Raw genomic sequence first — 12,132 nt, forward strand, 5'->3', positions numbered from 1 at the left:
CACACACACACACACACACACACACACACTTAAACACAATAGGCAGGGCGTCGGTCCCTCAGGACAGTGATGCTTCAGAGAGACTAGCGGAGGAGTAATCCCTGCCATCTATCCTGGATCCTGGAGAGTCGTCGGGGAGAAGCGCCGCTGCCTGCTGCGCTCCCTTCGCTCTTCCCTGAAATCTCTCCCTAGCAACCAGGCATTGGCGTGGTGATTGGACCAGCGTGCCAGCGGTTGCTATAGTTACAGGAAGCGCCCCTTCCCTGTAACCCCCCCGCTTTTTTGTGCAGTGTGTCTCTTTTTCTATAACCTCTGTTTCTTTTCCCTTCATCCTCTTGCTATTTGTCTTTTTCTCTCCCTCCTTCTCCTCCGCTATCTATTTCAGTCTTTCCCTTGCTTTCAGAGAACAGAGCGGTGGTACAGTCCAGTAGGTCTGTGTTATTAACGCAGAGGTTGAGTGATGGGGGGCTAATGGCATCCGAAGGGAGGCTAAACTGAGAGAAAAAGGTCTGCAGAGAAAAAGACAAAGATGCTTCAATTTCACAAGAGCGGCTGGAAATGCAGCATTAGCAGAGCAGTCAAGTATTTATCGGCCCTGTCTGTGCAGATCTGCTATTCCCTTTAGCACTGTTTTATGAGAAAAATCTGTTTTTGTCTCTGAAAATAAATAACTACTGGGAACAGCTTGGCAGTTTATGTGTGAACGTGTCTGTGGTGGCATCTGTCTCTGTCTGTAGTTGTATATTTGTTTGATATTGTTTTATATTGTTTTCTGTTAGTGAGTTGGCTCCACAAGGAAGAACGTGCACATTTTGCCTTTGCATGTTATTTATTTGTGTGATAGCTTTGCGCTCGTGCCACTGACAGGTCCTGCTGTTTCTGTTGGAATCCAAGAGTTCCAATTATGCTTCAGAGGCTGGATAAATGTGGTCACTATGTCATTAGGCCTGTATGCGCGAGTCAGCCCGTCTGCTGGTAATACAACACCTCATTATCCATACAGTACAGCCCGCTGCTACACTGAGAAGTGCTACGAGAGCCACACATACACCCCCACTGCCTTCTCTATGTCTGGAGTTGATGCATCAATCGGTGAGCTGGCTTCTGTCTTCAGCATTTTCCACTGACTTCTTTCTTGAGCTGGTTGTATGGCTGTTCCTTCACACCATCATTGATCAAGGTCAATAACCTGAGCACACATGCGTATTCTCTTAAAAAGCCAAGAATGAAATCAAATGTTGACACACTCCAGTCACACCTTTCATAAACACGTCTGACAGATAATGCAATTGGCATTTGACAGCGGATTGTCACTCTGGCACAATGGTATAGTACAGATAAGCCATTAGTCAGCCTCCAAATTCACACCCCGCATGCCAATGTCATTCTGTCCCAAGATTAGAAATTGATTTAATGCTTGGACGACTCTCATCAGGAAATAAAGGGAGAAAGAGAGAGTAGAAAGTAATAAACAGAGAGAAAAAGAAACGGAGAGATGGAAGACAATATAGAAATTTGATTTCAATACCTGCTAGTGCATTCACAACCATTCAGCCAGGAAAATATACCGAACAGGGGATGGAATGAAAAGCAGAGAATAGAAGCCCAGAGAGAGTAGACTAAGTTTATGAAGTTCAACAGCACATGCAAGTTGTTTGTTTGTGAGGCAGTGAACAAAAGCTTTAGAAAACTGCTAGCTATGCAGAGGCCCATACAGGAGAGCATAATATATACTGGGATGTGGCAGAGTCTAGCCATACAATAGTGCCCCATTGCCTCATGGGATGAGGAGAGCTCTCTGGAACCGGAGAGGGGAGGGCTGTCTGTAACATGATGTTCATCAGCTTTCCAATACAGTGTCGCTGGTGGGAGTAAAAGGGAAATAAAAAAGGAAGAGCTGGTGAACCAGATTTGTATTACACTCGAGTGATGATGTAATGTTTAGGCGACACAAACAGAACCCCCATCCCCCCTATTCTTCTCTTCCCTGCTCGCTTCCTGTATTCACCCCCCTTTTTCTCTGGGGCACAGAATAGAGCCTTACAATTGGATAATAGCACCACAGAGATGCTGAGAATATCCACCAACCAGGGCCAGGGTGCCCCTTTACACCGTTACCACAGCAACCCCTCACAACCACAGCAAGTGTGCACGCTCATATGGCTGAGTGCATGTGTGTATGTGTGCACTGTATACAAGTGTTTTTAATGAGTGTGTGACAGCAACACATAGAAAACATGTAATAACAGCCCTTCAGTGAGTTTATCTACTGCAGAACAGTGAAGGGCATTTGGACATTTGAATGAAATGCAGTATGTGCAAAAATGTATGTATTGTGTCTAATATATACGTGTAATACGTGTAATATTTGTATTACACAGTCTAATGAAAAGGTACCTGTGGCAGCCAGCAGGATGATGCCCAAAGGATTTAAATAGGAATGTTTAGGAATAAATAAAGTTCTGCAAATGATTTGTTCAAACATGGAATAAGTCAAGATACATACAGAATTATTTAGGGAAAATATGAAAAATAATAAACTGACATTTTTTTAAATAAATTATTACAATTATTGTCCATTAGCAGTGACAATGTGATGCAAACACTTAGGCATTAGATAGATAGATAGATAGATAGATAGATAGATAGATAGATAGATAGATAGATAGAAAGATGGATGGATGGATGGATGGATGGATGGATGGATGATGGATGGATGGATGGATAGATAGATAGATAGATAGACAGATGTAATTTCAAGCTTTCGGATACTACATTTTAAGTCTGTTTTTTTTAATTATTTCCATGGAGTAAATAAGTATGATTAGAACAGATCTGGCCTACCTTCCCTATTTTAAGTGGTCCGGTTGTATCCCCGTGCATTTTTAACAACATGTCTGACTGTCTTTGCTTTGGTAATTGTATTAACATATAACTGAATACACTCTCTCCAGGCTGTACAGCCGCAGCGGGACAAATACAATGCACAGTAACAATATAATTTCTAATAAATGTATATTTGGCCTACATTATTAGATTGACTATTTCTTGGCTTGGCATGGAATCCCCACAAATTATTTCTTGTAAACCAATAAATAAATTCCTTTTTAAACATAACAATAGTGAAACACATGCCACACTGCTGTAAGAGGGTGTGAGATGATGTCACCTCAGTGTGTATTGCAGGTCACCAGTGGTCACCTGTTGCACTGCGAAGCTAGTTGACACAGCGTCATTAGACCACAGCGTACAACCGAAGGAAAATCCTCTCCAAGTTGGCAGCGTTACCTCTGCAGGTCTGCAGGAGCCTGAGTCCCCTGCAAGGCACCTCTGATCCGCTCCAATCCCCACCGGGGGCTAACAGTTGCACTCAGCGTGTATTCTAGGAGATTGATGAAGAGTGAGTGTGTGTGTGTGTATGTGTGTGTGTTTGTGTGATTGCTACAGCTGTTTGTCTACTTCAATACTTGCTGTGTTGTGTTGTTATGGATCGGGTTCCCATGTCTTACCGGTGCAGGTGAAACACTTGACGTGAAAGTGGGTGTCTTGTACTCGTACCACCTCTCCTTTGCATACTTCCCGACATCGCTGGCATCGGATTGGTCCAGAACTTTGTTCAGCACCCACAGAGCCCGGTTGATAAGCTGTTGAAGACAAAAAGACACACATTTATTATTCAATTTATGGGTTTAAATTACCTTTTTTTAAGGTTGAGTGTATGCTAGTTATTATTGCTACAACTGTAAAGCTTTTCATTGCACAGCACTACTGCAGTTTATAATAATAAACTGTGGGAAATTACCGCTTGAAATCGTTTGTCAATAGTTCATATAATATTGCAAAAAAGACAAAGGCTAAAGCTATCAGGTCTAAAGGTTAGAATGCTTACAGTTGATGATCCATATTTATATCCTTACAAATTTGCTGTTGTGTTTTTTATATTGGAGATAGTTAAAATAAAACTAGAGTTTACACAACAAAATGTCCTTGTTTCTCACTCACATGTAGCAGAACTAACCAATCAGATGCTAGCAGAACCTGAGGTGAGGAAACCCACAAAGGTAGCTTCATAAACAATGAAACACTTAAACATTTAGGTCTTTCTTTCCACAGGACAGCTGAAGACATGCAACAAAGGGTCAGAGTCAAACCCACGGCCACTGCGTCAAGAAGGAAACTTCTATATATGTGCACCTGCTCTACCACTGAGCTATCCCAGCCACCAACTGCTTTTCATATTTAAAGATTTTTCCACTGTATGCAGCACTCCATCACCAGCACTGGGCTGAGTAGACTACCCACTAACACTGTGTGCAGTTCACACGATAAGACCAGTGAGTAGCTCTGTCAACACTTGTTCTGAAGCTGTGAGGTCTGACACCAAAGTAAGACGGTTAAGCTCCAGGCTTTCTCACCCACTGTCTCCATCTTTCACACACTCATAAGGCTGACACACACACTGCTGCGTCAGGTAAGAAAGTCGATGGATCCCCTTACCTCGTTATGCATTAGCTTACAAGGTCAAAATGTTAGATTCATTTGATCTTAAATGAGTGAGGAAAATGAATTAGTCTAAGACCTCTTAGGCTTTTAGAGGCTCTTTAAAGGTCTATCTTCTACTCAAGGCTATAAACACTTCTCTGGCATCCACAAGCAGAGACAACCAGCCTCCACATACTAAGACTGTGCCAGAACAGCTGGGCTTACAGTCTCTTATTTTGCTCCATCTTCCTGAAGGAGCATCTGAGTGGTCCTACACTTTGTGGTAGGGGAATAATGGCAGGGTAACCAGCTGTCTACCTGAAGAGCTGACTGAAGGACTCTGCTGCTTCAGACAGAGCAGCACAGTAACATACCTTCTAATTCCATTTCTCTGGATGAATCCCGACACACTTGCAGCACTTAAAAAGTCTAACAGTCATGCACGCTTCATAGCCTGAGCACGCTTCGCACACACCGGGTTTGACAAAAGTATGTGTAGGCTTACTCAGGTGGAGGGACTATACAGCCATGGGTGCAAGACAAACTGAATACATGGTTGCTTATTTTCCTGTTCAGTACAGAAGCGTGGGCTCTGGAAATATGCAATAGTTCATTGTTTCCCTCACAAGGCTGGCAGCACCACTGGGACCCACCACCCGGCCTAACAGGTACCCAGCCACTGGTTCAAATTAAACTCCCTTGGTTGTGGATTGTGTGTGTGTGTGTGTGTGTGTGTGTGTGTGTGTGTGTGTGTGTGTGTGTGTGTGTGTGTGTGTGTGTGTGTGTGTGTGTGTGTGTGTGAGACCAGGCAAAGGGAGTCTTTTTGTCATAAAACCAAATAAATAAGAATGAGAGATAATGGGAGCTAATGGCAGCACATGCAAGCCTGTGCCAACACCTACAGGATATTTATTTACAGTGTTGACCTTCTGAAACAGGGCTGAAACAAACCTCTGCCACAGTATAACCTCCTCTGCTTTCACAGCCAGGCAAAGTTGTATAAAAATAACAGTACATACAAACTGAGCAAGGTGCTGAATGAAGCCTGTCAACACATGCCCAAATTGGACAGGCAGAGGCGCAGTAAATAGCAAAGATTCCTGCTTATTGTTAAAAAGTATGTTTACAATGAAAGCGGTGCTTGTTGAACGTCTTGATTGTTCATGCCAATAAGTCACACCTATGCAGACAATCCAGGTACAGGGGCTGAAGCATTACGTAACTCTATCTAATTGTGTCAGGGCGTTCATTCTCATTGAACACAGCCATGTTCTCCCTGTCTAAACCCATTATGGAGCTCTTAAACAACCCTCCATCCTCTCCCATGCTGAGGTGTGGAGGCATTCTTCTAATGATGGCCACCAGACTAAGGGGACTCCAAATCAGTGGTGAGTAGAGCAGACAGGTGATAAGAACAGGGCCAGGGTTGGAGAGGCCGACAGCGTCGCCAGGGCCTGAGAGGCTGCTGTTTTTTCTGCCCCTGACGTGACAGCCCATGGGAAGAACCTGCTGGGAGCTCAGTCACAAGGGATGCTGGGAGATCAATGGTGACGAGAGAGTGGAGTGAAGTGTGCGTAAAAAATCAAAGAGAAGAAAAACATTGACAATGTGGATTCAGGGCAAATTATTAAAGAAAAAATATAATAATGTAATAATAATAATGTATATGTATGTTTCTTACACTCTGTTGTTATTACACACAATACACACAGGCCTGACCTATGCATGCACTAATAGAAAGATGTCATGGATCGGTGCCTTGCTCAAGACATGCACCAGTATGTAGTTTGGCTAATGGCAGCAAGATGCCAGCTTCAAGAATTCACCATGTTGACGTGACTGAATAAAAATATTTTCCACAAGACCATCAGCTAATATCACATATTTGTCTTGGTGACAAATTTAAAACACAGTGTTTCATTAAAAATCCCATAATAACTTAAGATCCATAGTTCTCAGCCCATTTTCTGAAATAAGGTTTACTTGCTTCAGAAATTGGGAAACATGATTGTGACATGATCATGACATGATCCAAGCTTCACAGCATCTCTTCAGGTGCCAAAGGAAAATAATCATATCACTATTATAACACTCATATTTTCTGCAGGTTAAAGTGCAGTGAAACGATCCGGTTAAAGCTGTATCTAGCTAAAATAGGTTCTTTGTCTTTCATACTATAGTATGCATTGTCACAACAAAGCAACACCTTGGCTTCCCTGTCTGTAATCTTATGCAGCCAATGATCAGGGGTCTCCCTGCCCTCCCCCGTCCCCTCTCTTTATCTCCCTTCATCTCTGTCAGGACCTTGGCCTGGAGCATTAATCAGAAAAACTATGGTGTCCACTGCTATCACAAACATACCATCACTATACGGAGAGAGAGAGAGAGAGAGAGAGAAAGGTCAGACTGTTACTCTGAATGATCACTCAGTCCCACCAGAAGCCAAGGTCATGCAGACAGAAACCCTGAGGACGCAACATACAATATAACCACAATGGTGTAGCTATAAGCTAAATGAGTCTCCTTTTCATTCTATTCATTCACAATAAACATTAAAAAATAGGTGTAGAGATGAAATGGAAATTGAATATTTCCATGCAGTCTACATGACAAGAGCTTTAACGGTTCTAGACAAATCAAACTGAATACCGTAGTAACCTCAATGGCCAGAGCTGCAACTTGACAAGAAAAGCGTGCCTAATCTAATGTCAGACTGTAAATATACCAGTTGTATATGATTGTCTACTATGAATATTCATGTGAGCATCCCAACATCTGTGTTTGCATCTGCACATTTTTGTCTGCCACCTTTGTTCTCTGTGATATTGAACGAAGGCGTCTGGTAGGAGGAGTGATAAATGGTGTTTGGACTGCTCACCAGATGAGGCAGAAGAGCAGGAATCATATATGATATCGCTTCCCTCCCCGTCTACCCTTGCTCACACTCAGATATTCAGGGCACCCAGAGGACTTCTTATAATTTTGTGGACGTTTTGCCTTTCATCATCATAAAACCAAAATTTCCCTTTGACAAATGTTTTGATCCATGACAAGGTATCTGGAAAAGGCTGGATTTCCATGAACATTGCTACTGGTGTCGGTGGAAGTCATTAGAGGATTCATTGTCTCATAACTATTACATTTATGTACCACATTAAGTAGATTTTGAGATTTTCCGTAAGAAAAACTTTAAACAGCTGCTAGTAGATGAAAAGTTAGAGGATCACCAAAATCATAAGGATCCTCTGGGTGCAATGAGTATCTGTAGTAAATCTCATGGCCAGCCGTCCAACCATTGTTGAGATGTTTGACTGAAGGAGATGCTGACTGAATTGTGGCTAAAAATACTATGTAAGAGAATACACAGCAAATTGGAAAATTATTCAATGGAGAGTGCAACTAACTGGCATTGATTTCCATACTTATGCATTCAAACATATGTCTTTTTCATTAGGTTGCATTAGACGCACACACTCTTTGAAGTTAAAACACCTAAATGGGAATGCCTTTTGGATGTATTTTGTTTGATGAGAACTCTCTGCTACATAGAGAGATTGAGAGGGAAGGGGAGAGTGTCAGTGCTGTCTGTGATGTATAGTGCTGCAGATCCTCTCAGGTCCCTGAGCTCAATGATCACTCTATTGATCAACATGTGTTTTATCACTCCCCTGAAACACACATACTATACACTGCATCTGATTTGTCAGTTTGGTTACATTTTGCAAATTTTGGCAGGAATATTTCTTTGTGTGCATATAGTGTATCTTAAGTATGTAATACCAAGATTCTTTCCACCTGGAACTAACCTGCTACACCCACAGTCCTTGTCCTGCTGCTAGCCAAGCAGAAAATAGGAGTCCAACAACCACACAAACACGCACAAAACCCAGTGACCATGTGAGATAGAAGGCCCAGAAGATGAAGACGGACAGTCAGAGCTGTGTGTAATTACACTGTGTGTGTCGATGGCCTCTGGGCTATCACACCCAATGCAGTGGAAAACACTGCACACAGCATAAAAGGCCCATTCATGTCCAAACGTTGAGAGTGTTGAGAGTGGAGGGGACCATATGTTTGACAGACTGGAGGAAAGGAGAGGAGAGGAGAGGAGAGGAGAGGGTCTATCCTCTGCTCTGATGCCTGCTGTTTTTATGCCTAAAGCCATAGTACAGACACATGTCACACCATCACCTGCCTGTTGGGACAATGCTGCACGCGCACACACACACACACACACACACACACACACACAGTTTAATACAGACAAACACAGGTTCACACATACTCACGGGCAAACGGTATACCACAGGTTGACATGCTATTGATGGGTGTGTTTGTGTGCCTTTCCTGTTGAAGCACATGCTTTCAAATTACAAGAGCTTGTGACAGCTCTCCACATGCTGGCTGCATGCGCTCCTCCCTCTCTGTGTCAGCTGAGAAAAGCATTATGAAGCTTAACAAAAGAATTCTACACATTTTCTGTGGAAGCAAGGATCTGAGACACCACTCCTGGCATGAACGGCATTGGAACTGGCAGTCAGGCAAGCAGCAGTACCAGAGGGTAAAGAGCACTGGATGAATAATGTAGTGCCACACAATGACTAGATTATGAATGATGCAGTAATACCCGGTTCCTCCTGTAGACACAGAGGACAGGGGAGGGGGTACAGGAAGCACATGATACCATCAGTTGATGGAGCACCTGGTGCACATCAACTTTACCTGGCCTTGCTGACAGCTAAAAGACAGGGTGGGGGGGTTAACCAGTGATAAGTAGGTAAACAACAAAGTGGAGGCACACATACAGACGTGCACATGCTCACACAGCTGAGCAGTCAGCCCTGCAGGGGAAAGCCCTGATTCAGCTGACAGAGGATCAGGGTCACAGTCAGCTGATACAAAGTCAGTTCAGCATCATGGCAGGCCCCAGGCCCCAAGGCCGGTCTAGGGTAAGTATGACAGAAGCCCTCGGCTGTCAGACCTTTTCGTCATGTGCTGCATCACAGTGAACTAAACTCCATGAGACCAACAGTGGTCAGGTCTGAAACCTCCAGCGCAACAAGGGTTTCCTTCTCCTGCAACCAATGTGTTAGTCTAACAGTTAGAGACAGGTGGACTTTTACAAAGAGGCAACTGCTGAACGCCTGGGTGGTCTTCCAGGAGAGGTCAAATGTACTGCTGGTGGTGGTGAAGAGGCAAAGAAGGAGAGAAGAAGAGGAAAGAGACGTGACAGAGGAGGGGGCCAAGCAAACAGCTGCTAATGTGGATTGAGAATCCCGAAAACGCTCTTCTATGCAGGAACTATTGTAAATGCTACTTTGAGCCCCAGATACTCAGGTCTCTTGAACCTGCTCCAAGTCTATAATAGGGGCTCGATACACACTAAGCAGAGGCATCCGTTCTATATATATATATATATATACATATATTTACAATATAATATAACTATGAATCGGAATAATATGGTATAATCAGGTGAAGTGAAATTGCATGGACTAAACCTTAACGTCTTTCTGTAGTCTCCTCCATCAAATAGAGACTGTTCTTTCTCTATGGTACTTCTCTCAGCTCTCACATGTATTGTCCTGGCGCTTCAAGTGGAGAGATAAAGCGCGCAAGAATGGACTTACCACTGGAACTCATGGTGCCCAATGTTGTTCTGCGTCGAGAATAATCCCATAAAGTCTTCACGGAGCAGCTACTCCTTCCAAATTGTGTTATTAAAAATAAATATCCAGTGAACGTCAACGATGCTCCTTACTCCGCGCAACACTGCTTCCAGTAAAATATATGAGGTGGACAGAGACAGAAAAATAAGAAAAGAAAAATAACGCGAGGATGTTTCCAGATTTTATAAAGATCCAAACTACAGCTCCTGTTCCTGCTGTGTGAGCATGTTGCTGTTCTTCTTCTTGTTCTTCTTCTTGTTCTTCAGAGAAACACAGGTCTGCTCTGTCGGATTCCACCTTCACATCTTCGCTCCTGGCTGATCCCAGGTCCGCCGCGCTCTCCCTGGCGGTGTCTGCTGCTGTCACCGGACGTGCGCCTCTCACACACAGTGCACACTCGCAGCAGACCTCTTCCGGCCTTACCTTTCAAAATAAAACATATTGACGCGAATGTCATGACAGTGTCATAACCCTAACCCTCACTTCCTCTGAATCTAAGTGTTGAAACTACAGCACAACTAATCTATTGCCTTAATTTATTAGGTGTTAGGTACCTTCATTTTGCCAGTAATCTGAAAAGGCAGAAACAACACCCATTTCAAACATAAGAGCCTAAGTTTAGAAGCCCATTTAAATGGATTTTTGGGGATAAACAAGTTTTTTCCTTAACCCCTTTAAAGTTGTCGTACACAAAATACTTTGTGGTAATGTTTAATATAGATGAACACAGTGTAGATGTTTGTTTAGAAGTAGAAAAATGCTCCGTTTGAACAAGGTCCTCTAACAATTGTTGGCCATTCAGAAACCTTTTAATCCATTGTGGAATTTTTGACATGAATAAATAATTATCAATCTTAAAATCAACTCAAAAATCTGGGATTGGCTGCGCCACCTTTCAACCCAGCGTCACGTCTGTTTGAAGCTTCAATAGCCAGAAGTTCCAGCTTTCTAGGAATATGTTTGGTGTCTTTGTAGTCATTCCAGAAGTTTAATAAGCCGGCTGAGACTTTTCGGAGACTCTGACGAGAAATTCCAGAGCAAGAAATCCATGATTGAACGGCTATTTAGTTATCTTTATGTATGAAAAATAATCATAATCCTCTGCTTTGGGATGCAAGATGGCGCTGACTGATCAATCACATGCAGTTTTGTCAACTGAAAGGGTGTCAGCCAATAGAAAAGCCTAGCAGGGTGGGCATTGTATCCATGTGTATTGGAAAATAGTGGTTACTGGATATGAACCCAGTTCTATGAGTATGTATGCAAAGGCCAGAAGCCTGAAGGCTGAAATTAATTTTTCAATTCAATTCAATTTTATTTAGAGTATCAATTCCTAACAAGAGTTATCTCAAGACACTTTACAGATAGAGTAGGTCTAGACCACACTCCAGAATTTACAAGGACCCAACAGTTCTAGTAGTTTCCTCCAGAGCAAGCAACAGTGCAACAGTGGCAAGGAAAAACTCCCCTTTGGGAAGAAACCTGGAACAGACCCAGACCCAGACCCGGGCCCAGGCCTAGACCCAGACCCAGACCCAGACCCAGGCTCTTGGTAGGCAGGACGTAGCTGGACGTAGCTGGGCACCGCAGATCGGGGCAGGACGTAGGGCACCGCAGATCGTAGCAGGACGTAGCTGGGCACCGCAGATCGTGGCAGGACGTAGCTGGGAACCGCAGATCGGGTCAGGACGTAGGGCACCGCAGATCGTAGCAGGACGTAGCTGGGCACCGCAGATCGGGGCAGGATGTAACATGGCATTCAAGAACGGAATGTGTAGCGGGACTATGGCGACAGCTGCAACCATGATTTTGGAGCCTCCCTGATCCGAGGAAAATGAGTGTGATTTGGCACTTTATGAGGTTTTTTAACATCAATATGCGTTCCCCCAGCCTGCCAATGACCACCCAGTGGCTAGAAATGTTGATAGGTGTAAACCGAGCCCTGTGTATAAGGTCCATATAAAAGAGACTTCAGATACAG

General features: G+C 43.5%; 1 protein-coding gene across 9 annotated transcripts in view; it reads right to left on the bottom strand.

Moving 5' to 3' along the window:
• LOC116686737 (actin-binding LIM protein 3) overlaps positions 1–10,492 on the bottom strand; it is a 45,422-nt gene extending 34,930 nt beyond the window's left edge. For 4 of the 9 annotated variants that reach the window (XM_032511776.1, XM_032511775.1, XM_032511772.1 and 1 more), the window contains exons 1-2: positions 10,113–10,492; positions 3,510–3,647 (exon numbers count right to left, since the gene is read on the bottom strand). In XM_032511776.1, coding sequence (XP_032367667.1) covers positions 3,510–3,647; positions 10,113–10,125 — 151 coding nt within the window. In that variant the 5' untranslated portion in view covers positions 10,126–10,492. The remainder of the gene's footprint in view (positions 1–3,509; positions 3,648–10,112) is intronic. The other 5 variants (XM_032511773.1, XM_032511771.1, XM_032511770.1 and 2 more) reach the window with 2 other exon arrangements.
• Positions 10,493–12,132: the final 1,640 nt, after the last annotated feature.

This window comes from Etheostoma spectabile, unplaced genomic scaffold, assembly GCF_008692095.1.
Source record: "Etheostoma spectabile isolate EspeVRDwgs_2016 unplaced genomic scaffold, UIUC_Espe_1.0 scaffold461, whole genome shotgun sequence".
NCBI lineage: Eukaryota > Metazoa > Chordata > Actinopteri > Perciformes > Percidae > Etheostoma > Etheostoma spectabile.